General features: G+C 40.5%; 2 protein-coding genes across 3 annotated transcripts; one reads left to right on the top strand and one right to left on the bottom strand.

The window, feature by feature from the left end:
* Positions 1–44: 44 nt before the first annotated feature.
* On the bottom strand, positions 45–3,428 carry ccdc127a (coiled-coil domain containing 127a). 2 transcript variants are annotated; one of them, XM_006794889.3, is made up of 4 exons: positions 3,366–3,428; positions 2,707–2,844; positions 1,718–1,962; positions 45–1,503 (listed from the first exon to the last, which is right to left on the bottom strand). In XM_006794889.3, exons 2-4 carry the CDS (start codon positions 2,834–2,836, stop codon positions 1,057–1,059), a joined length of 822 nt encoding a protein of 273 aa, XP_006794952.1. In that variant the 5' UTR covers positions 2,837–2,844; positions 3,366–3,428; the 3' UTR covers positions 45–1,056. The 2 variants fall into 2 exon arrangements, with proteins under 2 accessions (XP_006794952.1, XP_087704213.1); XM_087848087.1 differs by lacking the exon at positions 3,366–3,428 and having other exon boundaries at positions 2,707–3,353.
* Positions 3,429–3,693: 265 nt separating this feature from the next.
* Positions 3,694–14,762, top strand: sdha (succinate dehydrogenase complex, subunit A, flavoprotein (Fp)). The gene is made up of 15 exons (XM_006794890.3): positions 3,694–3,776; positions 5,978–6,061; positions 6,206–6,367; positions 6,500–6,643; positions 6,931–7,095; positions 7,198–7,346; positions 7,429–7,553; positions 9,616–9,784; positions 9,877–10,072; positions 10,173–10,344; positions 10,624–10,742; positions 12,869–12,980; positions 13,089–13,219; positions 13,306–13,419; positions 13,551–14,762. Exons 1-15 carry the CDS (start codon positions 3,714–3,716, stop codon positions 13,635–13,637), a joined length of 1,992 nt encoding a protein of 663 aa, XP_006794953.1. The 5' UTR covers positions 3,694–3,713; the 3' UTR covers positions 13,638–14,762.
* Positions 14,763–16,162: the final 1,400 nt, after the last annotated feature.

Genomic DNA, 16,162 nt, shown 5'->3' with positions numbered 1-16,162 from the left:
AAAAAACAGTCTCTATGGACAAAAAGGACAACCTACAAACTGAGTTCTAAACAAAAACAAATGTATTCAAATGATCACACAGAGTTATAAGTGTCAGTTTAGCATCCAGCACTTAATCACCAAGGTCAAAATGAAGACATGGCAGCACAGAAAGGCCTGATAACCAAAGACAAATGCTACAGATTCATTAAATCCTTTCATTGCATGTGTGAATGTGTGTTACAGTAAGAAATTAAATGTGCTTTTTTTGCTTTTTTTTTTTTTACAACACATTATATTATTCAGCACTATTTTGCATACATGCACCTTCGGTTAAGTCCGGCGTCACTGACATTAGTGAGGTACCCACAAACCAGTCATGAGAAACATCCTCCCTGTTCTACGAGCTGTGCTCGATCATGAGATCAGGCTTTTTTTAAATGGAGGAAACTCAATGAACAGAGAGGTTGTTGAAAACAGAAAGTCCCAGAGTTGTCTTTATAAATATCTCCCACGTCACTCCTTCAACAACAGACTTAAAGTATCTACAAAAACATAATAATAGATTTGATAGAGTGTTATGGCATCCCTGAATTCCTATCTAAGAAATAAAAAAATTATTCTTCTGAGATATAATCTTAACTGACAATAATTCATGGCATTCAAAAATATGGACGTTAAATTGACATTTTTATAGGGGCTAAATTATAAAGTTTTATCATCTTCTATTTAATAAACCATGTATTTTTGTATCCAATATGGATATCACCTGAATAATCCTACTAATATTTCTGTTTTTCTTCAGTTAAATGAAATAAATCCTTATCTGAGCAGCTGAGGTTAACTGCTATAAGCGATATTAGTGCATCATCAAAATGTGATCAAGGGTGGAGTTTTCAGATGGTGATATTCAGCTTGTTAGACCTCATTGACCTTCAGTGTGTTTGCATAACATCCCTACAAGTAAAGATTATTACACAGACGGGATAAAAAAAACAAGAATTTTCCATTTCTAAACCACACCCTCGCCACATTCTTCAAGTCAAACCAAAACACCAGCTTAATGTTGCCTATTTGTCACTTTGTGTCCGAGTGGATTTTTCCTCCTAATATGGCTTCCTCGGCTCTTTTGTGTTTCTGGACGGTGATTTGCAGCTGCCAGTACTTGAGGTACACCCACATGAGGCTTCCGTTCTTCCTCCTGTCCATGTTTAGCAGGTCGGCACAATGCTTGTCTCTCTTAAAAATATCCTTCAGGTCAGTCTCTAGATCCAGGTCTGGCCCAATGGGATCTTTAACGACCTTAAGCAGCATGTTCTTCTCCATCTCCAGCCGCTGATCTCGAGGCTGGATGAGAGAGCAGTAGGCGTTCTGCCGCTCCACAAGTAAACCCTCCAGCTCCTTCAGAGTGGCTGTGGCTCGGTTGTACCAGTTCTGCTCTTTTTCCAGAGCTTGATGCAGCAGAGCACCTGCAGCTCCTGATTTCACCAACTTTTGCTTCTCTTCCTCTAAGGACTCTCGCTCCTTGTTAGAAGACAGAATACAAGGTTAGTGAGTAAAGGCTATGCATTACAAAAGAAAATGACACAATGATAAAATGGATGCAATGTTCAATGTAAAAGGAGGACAACAAAAGACATGTGTGGCATGTAACTGAGATGGAAGAAAACAAAGGTTTAAGATAGATTTCTACTCATTAGCTCCGTTATCCCTTATAAACCCTTCAGCAGATCTTTACCTGCTGTAACTGCTTCCTTTCTTCCATAAGCTGCTGGCTCTGTGAGACCAGGGCCTGCTTGTACCCTTTGACCCGCTGTCTCTCTTTCTCCAGCTCCAGCTCCAGCGTAGCTGCTGCCCTGCGCCTTTCGGTAAGAGTCTCCCGGTAACGGGCCTCCATATCACTTTTTATTGTAGACACATCTTTGTCATACTGAGCTTTCACCTTCTGGATCTCCCTCTGAGATTCTCTGGTCCAGATCCATCCTGAAAGGGCAATGGGATAAAAAAAAAATGGGGAAGATGTTAAGTGATACTGCCATAATTTTCTGAAGAGTAGAGTAGCTGGAGCTACTTATGAACTGAATTTTATAAAATCACGGCAATGACTTGATCTATCATACAATCACACACAGATCAGAACAGATAAATGCTGGGGAAGCACACAAGCAGTTGTAGGTTTTTCCTCTGCCCTACACCCATCTTCCTAAAGGTTTTTGGGAGGTTTGCGCTAAGTTTTATGGTGATCCTGATGAAGGCAGCGAGCCAGAATGTGTGTGTCTTGTCAATAAAAAACAAAACAAAACAAAAAAACCCCAACAACAACAAAACAAATTGTTCTGTATATTACAACTGTTGCAGGTGTTTCCCCCCTGTTTTAAAGTATGTAAAGTTGTGCAAGAAACCTCCACTGTGCTTAACCTGGAAGGGTCAAAATGTCTCCTTTCAGTGGAATAATTTTTACTGATCTGCAGTTCAGTCTACTTTTCCCCCCCACTTCTGTGTTAATCATTAAATGCCATTTGGCATTCTAATGACAAAAGAGACCGTGTCAGTGAATAGTTACAGTATACTGTGTGTGTCTGTAAGCCAGACACTCACTCACTGATCATCATATTCTTTTGACTGCCCCTTTAAGGGTCACCACAGCAGATCATTTGAAACTGATATGCTGTTCTACTCTGTTGTCTCATCCACAATGACACAGGTGAATCTCCTTGTGTAACTTACGAAATGCAGCCAGTCCCAGCATGGGGACCAGCAGGGCGTAGTTCCACTGGTTGCCATCGCCTGCTCCCGCCCCCCTTCCTCTGGGATCTGGTTGGATGTTCCATCTTGGGGGATCATTCAAGTTGTTCATGGAGGCCGCTGTTACACACACAAACAAACATGAAGAGAGTTCAGCCCAAAACATCACCAACAATTGAGTCTTTCTCGGTTTTTATTTGTGAGTAACATATAATCTCAGAGGTGTTTTCTCTTTGACACGTCTATAATTTACTCTGCATTAACTATCACATCATTTGCCTTTGGCTGAATAAAAAGCAGTGAATAAACGCCAATGCATCTGGTAGGGTGTGCAATCTGCAAAACAGTGTTTGGAATAAGCACTGGATGTGAAAGTGCATTAACAAATAGCTTTTTAGCATGAATCCAAACAATGCACCGGGCATGCAGGGCGAAAGGAGCCTCTCATGATTCGGAAGTTTGACAGCTGAGCTAACCACAAACAAAGCTAGCTATGTGCTACATGCTAGCCAACGTTTGGCTCCGTGGCTCGTCATTGTGTTTATAAAAAAAAAACACAACAGAACGAAGGGGCTTCATAGTTTTGCAATCCTGACAACGTGTCAGCGTACGCCTGTTAAATGTATGGAGCTGTGTCTCACCTTGAATGAAAAGTGTAGGTCACTTATGCATTTGTTCCTGCACACGCAGATTATACAATTTTAACGCTTTAACGTTCCATCTTAGCCGGCAGGGGGTGATTTTAAAAAATTGCTTTCAAAAAGAACCTGTAAGTGTTGCAGTAAAAAACCCTGTATATTTACTCAGATGGTCTCAATGTAATACTTAAATAATTACCCTTAAAACACATGGCTAAATGCTTTAAATAATAACTATCATATAAATATTAAATAAATGAGCGACTCCTCTTTTAGCACATTGGTTTAGTCCGGTCCGGCAGAATATGTGTTCCTCCGCAGCGCTGCAGGAACGATCCTTCGTTTGACAACATGGCGAGTGTCCGCGCGGCGTCCCGTCTCCTCTCCAAGAGGGTTTTATCTACTGCGAAAGCAGTGAGTAGTGAAAAGATGCTTTTAAAAGTTAAATATTTATATATGTAGTATATTGTAAAATACAATATTTTATTTTCCCTTTTTTGTTTCTAAAACGAAGCTTTCATAACCGGCGGATTCTGCCTTGCGTAATCTGTTATGTAGCTGGTACTGTTTCAATGTGACACTATGAGCAAAGGTATTTTGCAGGTCCAGCAAAATGATTTATATTATATCTATTACACTTTTACTATCTCCACATTACCCTTTCTTTCCAATGGCGACTGAACTGTCCGCCTAACCGAGACGTTTCGTCACCACGAAAGTCGTAAATGCTGCTGCCCTTGTGTAAAACAGTTCTAAGTAAGTAGCCGCTATTGTTAGCTACAAAAGTAAAATGGGACAAACTGCAGATATATGACAGGTTTAGACCATAGACCGACAAAGATGAAAAATAACCGCCAAGAGCAAACGTCACTGTAAAAATGGTCGTGCGTTTTAATGCTTTTTCTTTTTGTTTATTTATTTATTTTTGCTATGGGTTGTTTTGGTAAATGCCTTCACAGCCATTATTAAACATAGTGCTATAAGGCTGTTAACAGAAAGTCTTGTGCAGGAGTCTCTCCCCCCCCATTATAAATCACTGCTGATGTCGTGGCACAGGTATAGGAGATGCTTTTGGTTGGTATGCTGCTTGTATTTTAGCAGATCATATTTCAAAGGCAGGAGCCACCTGACAGTTGATCAGACTGTAACCTCCCGGTCACTTCTCATGCAGATCGTTAAACTTATAGTTTCAGCTTAACATTAATTTGTTCTTTTTTATTTCTAATGTGAAATTAATACAAGTTAGACTTAAATTTAATGAATCTGTTAGTCATTTCTGCTGCTTTCTGACACTTGTAAACATCTGATTGTTGATGCCCCACAGGTAGGGAAGACACCAAACAGAAAAAAAGAAACAGATTATTTATTATTCACCAGGAATCATTCTCTTTTTTTTTCTTTTAAAAAAAAATAAAAAATCATGCATATAAGATATTGGGATATTTTACACCAACAGATGCCATTCGTTCTTTTTTTCTTCTTCTTTTTTTTTTTTTTTTTTTTTTTACATGGGGATCCTATTCTGGCAAATTTAAAAATATAATGATAAACAACTCGGTTAATGTAAAAAGGAGATTTTTTGTATACTTTCTACTTGATTCTACTGATAGAAACCCTGTAAATCGCCTGCATTCTCCAGTATATCCAAAAGTGACAGAAATATCAGAAACTAGCCAGGGGTACTGTTATTTACTCTGAATTTGCAGCAAGTCTTGTACTTACCCACAGTACAATTTCTCAGGGGATCATGCTCGGTATATGAGCACACTTCAAGATGACCATTGGATAGTCTCAGTGTCCTCCTCTGTTATCTGTTGGCCGAGCAGGCAGTCAGTTGATCTAAGAGATGCTAGATGATAATTTACATGATAAATCATCACCTGTGATTTATATGATATTGTCATTTTAGTGTTTAAGACCCTCCTTGCTATAATGTATAATGAGCTTCTTCCCAACATGGAGAGTCTGTATGTGCATCAGTGGGATTGGGGGACCTCTTTTTCACTATGCTGTGAAGAATAAAATGTTGTAGATTTAAAGCACAAAAAATGTGAATAGTCTTAATCACATTGTGTCAAAGGGCAATGAAGATCAACGGTCTGCTAGCTTAGTGTAAGTTGTTTACACTAAAGTGATTTTGGGAAATTCAGTCACTTAGTGTAAATGGTTTATTCATCATGTTTGAATAAGGATATCTCACAAAAAATTATTTCAATTACTTCACATTTTGTCAGAAAAGTTTAAGTGCTCCCAATAAAGCATGTGGGGCACAGTGTTGTTGTGTCTGTTAAAGTGATGCGTTAGTTCCTCCTACTGGCAGGTTTGTATACTTTTAAATTCAAGTCAGTGGTGAACTACAGAAGTTTTAAAATACATTTGCATCTGATAAAATCAGCTGTGTAAATGCTGGTAACATTTTCAGTGATGAATGGCTCTAAATATTAATGATATGAATTATGGGTTGTGGAGGTGCTAGGACTGAACGTTTAAAGCTTTAAAACTTCACTTCATTGAATAATCATTTTGTTGTGTTTATTAGCAGAGTCTGGTTTTTCAGTGTGTTTCGTGTTTGGGATTAGTTTTAGTTTTATTTAAGTTGCTTTTTCTTCTGCCAGGTCCCTGCTGCTGCAGTTCAAGGTTCCAGGAACTTCCACTTTTCCATCTATGGCAAGAAGAAAAATGCCAAAGTATCAGATGACGTAAGCCACATTAAGCTTGTTTTTTTAAAATGCAGAACAGTATGTATATGATATGAATCATCAAACCAGGACTCCGCATACGTAGAGTATACTCTCATTGCTTCAAATGTTTTTGCAGTACATTATCTTTTCAACTGGTTTCAGATCTCCACTCAATACCCAGTTGTGGATCATGAGTTTGATGCTGTGGTGGTTGGAGCTGGTGGAGCAGGACTGAGGGCAGCTTTTGGCCTGTCTGAGGCTGGCTTCAACACTGCCTGTGTCACCAAACTGTTCCCCACCAGGTCTCATACTGTCGCTGCACAGGTAAATCAGTGGTTACAGTAAATGATTTTGTATGTCAGTTAGGACCAAAGTCTCCATCTCATTGCAAATGTTTTACTAATCTTGAACCATCAAGTAAACACGCATAATGTTTAAACTTACCTTGGTTAATAGGGTGGGATTAATGCGGCTCTGGGGAACATGGAGGAGGATGACTGGAGGTGGCATTTCTATGACACAGTGAAGGGATCTGATTGGCTTGGAGACCAGGACGCTATCCACTACATGACAGAGCAGGCTCCTGCAGCCGTAGTGGAGGTATGATCTCTCTTAGAAACACACTAACATGCATAACAAGTCAGTATGTTAACTGGCAAGTACTAGGCCTTAAACAAAAGACATAAATGAGTGTGTAAGCCATGTGATCTTTAGGAATACCTCATTGCATAATAAAACGAGCAGTTTATTGGTGGATTTAAATAATTATTAATTTATTTTATTTTTAATTTACACCAGATGGGGGCCATTCCACCCAGAGCTGTGTAAAAAGACAGTTACAGCAGATTAGGAATTCATGTTGCTCTTGTTTCCTCTTTTTTTCCTAGCTGGAGAACTTTGGCATGCCATTCAGCCGCACTGAGGAGGGCAAGATCTACCAGAGGGCCTTTGGAGGTCAGAGCCTTAAATATGGAAAGGGAGGCCAGGCGCACCGCTGCTGCTGTGTAGCAGACAGAACAGGCCACTCACTGCTGCATACGCTGTATGGAAGGGTGAGTACACATACTTTCCGACCTTCTTTCTGCAGCGTAATCTTTGTGTTGCCGAGGAGCACCAGTTAAGTGCCTCTGTGCGTCTGTCTGACTTGTCTTCAGTCACTTCGTTATGACACCAGTTACTTTGTGGAGTATTTTGCCCTGGACCTGCTGATGGAGAATGGAGAGTGTAAAGGGGTGATCGCTCTCTGTATGGAGGATGGGTCTATCCACCGCTTTAGAGCCCAGAACACTGTTATTGCTACCGGGTAGGAGATGGCTTTGCTTAAACATTTCTTCAACTGTCATTTTATCTACAAGCTTAGAAATAAGTTCTGTCTTTCTTTCCAGGGGTTATGGAAGAACCTATTTCAGCTGCACATCTGCTCACACAAGCACAGGAGATGGAAATGCAATGGTGACCAGAGCGGGTCTGCCCTGCCAGGATATGGAGTTTGTCCAGTTTCATCCCACTGGTGAGAAAAGAAACTTAATTTATTAAACCAAAAAATGTTGCTGAAGCATTGAGGAGAGTTTTATTTTGAAAGCGAAAGCTCCACAGGAACTATACAAATTCCTCAAAGATATGTTTGGAATACCTACAGTAAAGTTAACTAGTATAGATGCTGTATCAATAACAAGTCAATGTCTATTAAATGCAAATGTAATATAGTTAAGAGATTGGAGAGAAAAATGAATGATTTTACACAGTTTGTCCACCAGAGGGCACTCTACAACTTCTGTTGTCAACTTGTGTTCTGGAACGCCACAAAAACAACAACCAGCTGATCTGAGTGCAGTCTGGCAGAGCATAAAGGAGTAACCTACGACTTGTGACAATAAAACAAAATTATTTTTTAAAATGCATTGTCATATTATCTTAGTTGAATTGAACTGAATTGAAAGTCTTTATTGTCATTATACATCGTATAACGAGATTAGAAACAGCTCTATAAAAGTGCACACGTGCTTTAGCACATTAAAAACTATAGAATAATTTAACAATACACTTAATATAAGTATAAATACACAGTACGGTACTGGATAACAGAGACAGACAGGCAGAGAATTGATGATATTTCAGTGCAGATTACTTTTTGTGCAAGTTTGAGTTGAGTATGGTTATAGCTTTGGGGAAGAAGCTATCCCTGAGTCTGTTTGTTCTGGCCCGTATGGATCTGAAGCGCCTGCCAGAGGGCAGTAGGTTGAAAAGATGGTAGCCGGGATGGGTAGTGTCCTTTAAGATGTTTCTGGCCCTGCTGATACAACGGGAGTTGTAGACGGCAGACAAAGAGAGCAGGGGGCAGCCGATGATTTTTTGTGCTGTGTTTACCACCCTCTGCAGTCTCTTCTTGTCTGCCTCCGTGCAGCTGGCGTGCCACACTGTCACTGCATAGGTCAGCAGGCTCTCGATGGTGGATCTGTAGAAGGTCACCAGCAGCGTGGTGTTTAGTTGCTCCTTCCTGAGCACCCTTAGAAAGTGTAGCCGCTGCTGGGCTTTCTTGACTAGCGCCATGGTGTTAGCTGACCAGGAGAGGTCTGCAGAGATGTGGACCCCAAGGAATTTGAAGGACTCCACTCGCTCTACACATTCTCCGTTGATGTGCAGGGGGTCAGGGGTAGCTCTGTTCCGCTTGAAGTCCAGGATGAGTTCCTTGACCTTGGTAATGTTAAGTGCCAGGTTGTTTGATGCACACCATTCTCCCAGTTTCAGGACCTCATATCTGTAAGCCACCTCATTTCACCCTGTGATCAGCCCCCACCGCTGTTGTGTCATCAGCAAATTTGACAATGATGTTCTCTGGGCGGGCAGGACTGCAGTCATATGTGTAGAGGGAGTAGAGTAGTGGGCTTAGTACACAGCCCTGGAGAGAGCTGATGTTGAGAGTGCGAGGGGAAGAGAGGTGAGGACCCAGTTTCACCCGCACTAATAATTAACTACACAAAAGAAATGTGAGGGAAACCTGTTCATGTTTCATGTGTCTAAAAGAAAAAAACATTGACCGATATATCAGACTTTTAACTCACTAAATGTCTACATTTTACCCTGAAGACAACTTTCTATTTCCTAAAAGTCATGTTTATTTTTGTTTTTCCTGGATTTCATGATATCATTAAATATGGATGAAGTAGCACATGTGCCCTGTGGCATAGATGCTCCATCTTTGTAAATGCTTGTTGCATAAGGGCAGCAGACTTCGCCATGTTTTATGCATAACTCTGCTACACTGAGGAAAAACCTATGATTTAAATTGGTTGGTGGATAGAGCAGGAAAAAAAGTGCAGTTTTTCACAGATTCTAGAGATAAAACTTTAAAATTGTGAGTGAAATTGCTTAACAGTACTGGGTCTATAAAGCATAATGTCTTTGGTTTTATTGACATTATATTGTGCCATGGCAATAAAACCTTGTGGATTTTACATTTACAGTGTTGACCTTGTGTTTCTTTGATGGGAATGAAAGCTTATAACTACTGTTGTTATTTATTCATAAATATTTGGATGTAACAGTTTTTTTTTCATGTTTCATGCTTACAGGAATCTATGGAGCCGGCTGTCTGATCACAGAGGGCTGCCGTGGTGAGGGAGGAATCCTGATTAACAGTGAAGGAGAGCGCTTCATGGAGCGCTACGCACCCAACGCCAAAGACCTGGCTTCCAGAGACGTGGTGTCCCGTTCCATGACCATAGAGATCAGAGAGGGCAGGTATGCTCAAATCACCTGTCTGTGTGATGTCTGTCAAAGCTTTTAAGCCAGTTCTTGTTCCTTACTGACGTTTACGTTTTTAATTTCTTCAGAGGTGTTGGTCCAGAGAAGGACCACGTGTACCTGCAGCTTCACCACCTGCCTCCTCAGCAGCTGGCCGCAAGGCTACCTGGTATCTCAGAGACAGCCATGATCTTCGCTGGAGTCGACGTCACCAAAGAACCCATCCCTGTCCTGCCCACCGTCCACTACAACATGGGTGGAATACCCACAAACTACAAGGGACAGGTACATAATCTCTGCATGTGTCATCTCCACGCGTCGTGCACTAAGACTGTTGTTGTGAGCACAGCGGGCATGCTTAGGATTTGTAATATTTGGCCCTTAGGTGATTACTTACGTCAACAACGAGGACAAGGTGGTTCCTGGACTGTATGCCTGTGGCGAGGCAGCTTCTGCCAGTGTCCACGGAGCTAACAGGCTGGGTGCCAACTCCCTGCTGGACCTGGTGGTGTTTGGCAGAGCTTGCGCCCTCACCATTGCTGAGCAGCACAAACCTGGTGAGAACCTCTGCTTTTCACAATCAGAATATTTTATTAATCCCAAAAGTAGTGTATTTGGTTAAATTTATTACAATAAAAAGTTTCTTAATCTTAAAAAATAAGCATTAATAATGCAATTTTTTTTTTTATAAAAACAACTGATTAAAACAGACGTAATATTTTCTGTTAAAATATTAGCAGAAAATATATCTGTTCTACATTCACATTCAGAGAAAAATAACTTTTGCTGTCTCTGTGTTCATGCTGACGTTGGCTTTTTGGTCATTTCCTGTGCAGGAGAGAAGCTGTCCCCTCTGAAGCCCAGCGCGGGAGAGGAGTCTGTGGCCAACCTGGACAGGCTGAGGTTTGCCAACGGAAGTCAGAGGACCTCTGAGATCAGGCTCAACATGCAGAAGGTGGATATGCTAACATGAACACAGACATATTGATGTATAAATTATATTTGTACTTAACTAATATTTATTTACATGAATTATTTATTTTTATTATTATTATTATTATTATTATTATTATTATTATTATTATTGGATATTATTTATTATATACAACTCTACACCTTATCTGTAGATCTTTTCTAAATGATAATAATCATCAGGACATAAAAACGTAATGTATAATTACCACCAAATCTCTTACTAATTGTTACAATCTGGAAATATCTGCCACAAAATAAGGTTTAGAAAGCTTTTCTCTTCACAAGAAAGGTTTCCATAGGTTTTTATTTTTCATTCCCTTTTTTTTTCTTTTTGTTAACGGGGTATTGTCGTGACCCCGGTGTGGGGAACCCAAGTTTATGACTGCAATAACTCAAGAAGGAAGTCACCCAGTACTTCCAAATTCATACCATAGGTACATCTACTATAAATCTCAGAAGAGTTTGAATCCCAGTGACCTTGTACTCAAGGTCAGAGGTCAGGTATTCTGAAAATCGTGTGAATGTGATAACTTGAGACATCGTGATACAATACCATACATGCATCCAGTAGGAGCCTGAGGGCGGGTGCCAGTGGGTTTCTTTTTTGTGAATTTTAGTTTCCTTTTTTTGGTTTCTAAGGATACTTTGCTTGTTTCAGTTCTGTTTTTATCAGTTTTAATATTAGTCAATATGGGCGGCATCTGTTAGCGGCAGATTTAGGAAGTTCAAACCAAGCTAGTGTCAATAAACTCATTTAGTTGAGTACATCTCTGTACCGCTTCCTCAATATTACTTCTTCACTAACAGCTCAATCTAACATAACTGTTCTTACTTTTGCTGTCAATAAAAAAAAAAAACCCAACTAATTAATTAGTTTATTTATTTTCCACGTAAACCTTTCGCAATAAAGCTGAAGATCCTTTTGAGACTTTTCAAGATAAACTGAATCATGTGAAATAGTATGCAGATTGTTTACGGACGAGAAGCTAAAAAGAGTGTGCTACCACTAGTTTTTTCCCTGCAGCACGCCGTGTAATAAATACAAAATTCTGGCCGCTTTAACGTATGTAACACGACGCCCAGCTGAAAACACTTCACACAAGTCGAGTTGCCCGAGATTCACAGAATTTACAGAAAATGTAAAATTTTTGTGATGTATAACGTTGTTGGGACGATAAATGTCTTATATTGGGATATGAGATTTTAGTCATATCACACAGCCCTAATATGATGAAGTAAATGCAGAATAAACAGAATGTATGCTTAAATTCAAAGAGAATTTGAATAGTTTTCTTCAATCGTTTAGCACAGGTTCTCTCCTGCGAAATACAACATACAAACTATGTAAAGCACGTGTTCTCAACGATATTAATAGATCTGCAGTTTGTTGCAATCCACTTGGCAATTGTGTCACTCAATATGTCCGAGGTAGCCTTACTGAGTCCCCGATGCTTCATAAGTGGTTTGGCTAACGTGTCACCCAACTTGCGACAAAGTGCTAGCAGCATGCCTGGCTAACGTATGCTTTGCGTCAATGTGATATTTCAAACTGGAGGTGCTTTGGTGAAACGAAAATTCCTTCTTGCACAATCTGCATAATATTTTATGTCGGTCGACTGCTCCGTCTTGTTGTTTTTTTAAATACCCAAATTTCCCATCGAGAGGGCCAATGTGCGTTTATCGCACATTGGCCCAATCAACTCCATACGGAGTTGATTGGTTCAGCTGCCCGTCACTACCAGATCAACTGCCCATTTGCAAAGGTAACTACTTGGACAAACTGCCCGGAATGCGTTGACAGAAACAGTTCAGGGATTTTGAGTTATTCTGCACTCCAGATGTGTTAGTTGCATTAAAAAAATTTAATCGTGTTGACCGTGATGGCAGATTAATTTGTATTAACGCAAATTTTGACAGCAGTAGTTCTTACATATATCTTTACAATGATAATGAGTATTGGCTGGGATGACTTGATATCTGGATTTGATTACCACCACCACACAGGTTAAACAGGTGTGAAACATCACAACTGGCCTCTGTGTCATCCATGAGATTTCATTGTCGTGGTTCATTTAGAGTAACGTGTTTCTCTGCTTCTGCTTTCAGACCATGCAGACCCATGCTGCGGTATTCCGTACTGGCTCTGTCCTGAAGGAAGGATGCGATAAGATGGATGCTGTTTATCAGACCCTGGAGGACATCAAGACCTTTGACAGAGGTACTGCACCACACTGCTGCTGTTCTTGTGCAAAAAGTTGTTGGAGTGTTACTTTGAAATGGGTTTGTTTTTTTTCCTCCCCTCTAAATTTCCTCCTCTCTCCTTCAGGCATTGTGTGGAACACCGACTTGGTGGAATCGCTAGAGCTGCAGAATCTGCTGCTGAACGCCGTCCAGACCATCCACTCTGCCGAGCAGAGAAAGGAGAGCAGGGGAGCCCACGCCAGAGAGGACTACAAGGTCTGTGTCAACATGTTTAGCGTAAGGATGGAATTAATGTCTATACAATCTGCTCTGTGCCAACATTCCTTTAAACTGTGCTTCAGGAACGTGTGGATGAGTACGACTACTCTAAGCCCCTGCAGGGTCAGGAGAAGAAGCCGTATGACCAGCACTGGAGGAAGCACACTCTGTCCTTCGTTGATCAAAAGACTGGAAAGGTGATGACCCCCTCAGTGTGTGTGTTTGTCTGTGTCTTACAGAATAATTTAAACAGTTTTTGAAGCTATTGTCAGCTTCAGCTGTCAGTATCCTCAGCTTCTCATACTCCTTTGCTTTTGACCAATCACAGGTCACATTGGAGTACCGCCCTGTGATCGACAGCTCTCTTGATGAGCAGGACTGCGCCCACGTTCCACCTGCCATCCGCTCCTACTAAGATGATCCCCTCCTGCCCTCCCCTTTATTTCCACCCTTTGCCCATCACATCCACCTTACTCAATTACAGAAGGCTTATTTATCTATTACTAAGGAAGCTAAACTTTCTGTGCTAGAGATAACATTCTGAGACAAATTCAGACTTTTATTGCACATTTGTATGCATTTAGATCTGTTCAGTACAATGCTGTCTATACCATTTTGTGTCGCTTCCTGTTTCTCTCCTTCTCTTTTTTTGGTGTGTTTTGCCTTGATTTCAATCTGTTTGCAGAAACGAAATTTCCACATGGTTCTCATGGCTTCTCGCGCTGTGTGAGCAGGTTGTGTGTGCATGTGTGTGTGTATATATATAATAAACAGACAAGGACAAATGGGTGACCGAGGAATTTACAGCCTCCAGCTGTTAAACATCAGAGGGGAAGAACAAAGTTGACAGTAAGCCTGGCTTTTTGTGATGACATCATACTCTCATTTCCCAGTCTGGCATTGCAGTAAGAGCTTCTTGTAACCTCTTTCTCCTTTTGGCTGAGTTGAAGAGATGATGGAAGTGATTGTAATTTCAACCACACACTTTGCAGGCAAGTTTGAAGTATGTAAATATTGCATAAATGTACAATAAATATGGTGAGTTGTACTGTATGTACTAGTTAAAGTGCAAGTCTCACATCTCACTCACTGTGGCCTTCATTCTTGTGGAATACTCATTACACTTTGTGCATGTGTTCAACACTTGCCGCTTGTTCTGTAGATAATCAGCTAACAGGCTGTATTTGGCTCTAGCTTTCTACAATTTCACACTATAAGTGTTAATTATATTAAATTAATATCCAGCCACATTACAGCCTCTCAGCTATTGGGATAAATGAACTGCTTTTCAAGTTACTGTGTTGATGTTGCTTTTTTTAAGACTGAGGATAAATTTCAGTAAGGTGGTGTAGCTTTCTTCAACTCCTTAAATGACTTAAATATCAACGGTGAAAGATGCGCTCAGTGTTAAAATGTTGATGCCTCTTGTGCTGAATCAACAGTGACTTAATTTATTTGCCACAAAAAGTTAATCCTCTGCTTTTTGCTGTTTGTACTTTTGTTTTCATATGTTCAATAAAGTCTAGGCTGTGGATAGAAACGAAGGCTTTTCTTTTTTCTTTTTTTAAGCTTTTCTTTTAGTTTAGGTTTTAGTAAGAGGCCGGGAAAGTTTAAGACAAACACCTTCACAATAACCGTGAGAAGAATGAAACTGAGGAAGGGATTTTGTCACAGGTCTAAATATAAATGTGATTTTTGTCCAGTGGAGGGCAGCACAAGCAAACAGTTCCACATGTCATCCAGGAACAACAGCTGGTGCATGTTTGCTCTGCGGCTACTCACTTGTCCTGCTATCATGATCTTTAGGAACAGATTTCTATGTGTTACTGATAAGGGCTGGCACAATAATGACTGGCTTTGTTCTGTAACAGCCTCATGGAGCTGCTTTGCCTATCTGTAAATGTAGTGGAAGGCTGTTATCGCTGAACAAACGGGACTGTAACCTGAGCCCTTCTCATATTCCCGGCAGCTGTACAAGCCCAGCTCGATGATGGCTGAAGTAAACAGGGTTGGAGTCAGGTATCACGCTCCTGTTGGAACAAAGGAGAGGGTTTGTTAGGGGGAAGATAAAGGTTGGTTAACCTTTATTTGCTGTGGCAAGTCGGTTGCATTTTAAAGTATGAATACATTTGATGAAAGGTGGATTAAAAAGGAAAAAGCGTGGGCGGAGTCACGGTAACTGCCTTTACAGGAAATCATACTCGCATTCTTTACGTTAAAGCCCATACGCCCACTCACATCTTGAAGTCATTATCAGCGTCTGGATTTTTTCCACCAGTGGGAGAAGAATGTTCTGTACTCACGAACATCCTGTAAAAGGAGTTAACGTGTCGGTTCAAATAATTTAAAGGTAAATACAAGTAACTGGTAGACTGTGGGGAAATAAATACTACAATGGAAACAAATGAAAAGCTGTTAAATTGAGTAGAAGCTAAAAGAAGTAAGAAGCAAGAAGTTGCTTTTTCTAAATATCCTGGTTTTCTTTTGGATACTTGCGTTATTGTAGAAACAAAACTACAACAAACAGCTGTGTGTTGTCATTTTCAACAGTCCCACACACCTCTCTTCAGCAATTCCATTCTTTCTTGGCGAATCTCTCAAGGTCCCCACAAATTTGCAGTGTGATTCTAGTCAGGGCTTTGTGCAAGCCAGTCAGTAATACTCCCATTGGTTTTCTGGAGGTACTTCTACAGGAGCGACATATTTTGTGGCTCTTTGTGTTGTTGAAATACAAACCCAGACCCAGATTTGTGCTGAGTGCTTGCATTTATTTATTTTTTTATTTTCACATGTCCTTCTTTCTTCATGTTTCCCACAACATAATGCTCCCAACACTGTGTTTCACTGTGGGGACAGTGTTCTTTGGATCGTACACCTCTCCCTAAGAAGGATCTCTGTGGCCAAAGAGCTCTAGTTTCATCTCATCTGACCAAAGGACCT

This window comes from Neolamprologus brichardi, chromosome 11 (assembly GCF_056152115.1).
Source record: "Neolamprologus brichardi isolate AB-2024 chromosome 11, ASM5615211v1, whole genome shotgun sequence".
Taxonomy (NCBI): Eukaryota; Metazoa; Chordata; class Actinopteri; order Cichliformes; family Cichlidae; genus Neolamprologus; species Neolamprologus brichardi.
The sequence above is the reverse complement of the archived record's forward strand: the minus strand, read 5'-3'. Positions and strand labels throughout refer to the sequence as shown.

Coding starts and splice junctions, on each gene's coding strand:
- sdha (XM_006794890.3), top strand. CDS start 3,714: ATGGCGAGTGTCCGCGCGGCGTCCCGTCTCCTCTCCAAGAGGGTTTTA. Junction 10,073..10,172: donor CCACAAACTACAAGGGACAG/GTACATAATCTC, acceptor TTTGGCCCTTAG/GTGATTACTTACGTCAACAA. Junction 13,420..13,550: donor TTGATCAAAAGACTGGAAAG/GTGATGACCCCC, acceptor GACCAATCACAG/GTCACATTGGAGTACCGCCC.
- ccdc127a (XM_087848087.1), bottom strand. CDS start 2,890: ATGTTTTGGGCTGAACTCTCTTCATGTTTGTTTGTGTGTGTAACAGCG. Junction 1,963..2,706: donor GCTGGGACTGGCTGCATTTC/GTAAGTTACACA, acceptor TTGCCCTTTCAG/GATGGATCTGGACCAGAGAA. Junction 1,504..1,717: donor AAAGGAAGCAGTTACAGCAG/GTAAAGATCTGC, acceptor TCTTCTAACAAG/GAGCGAGAGTCCTTAGAGGA.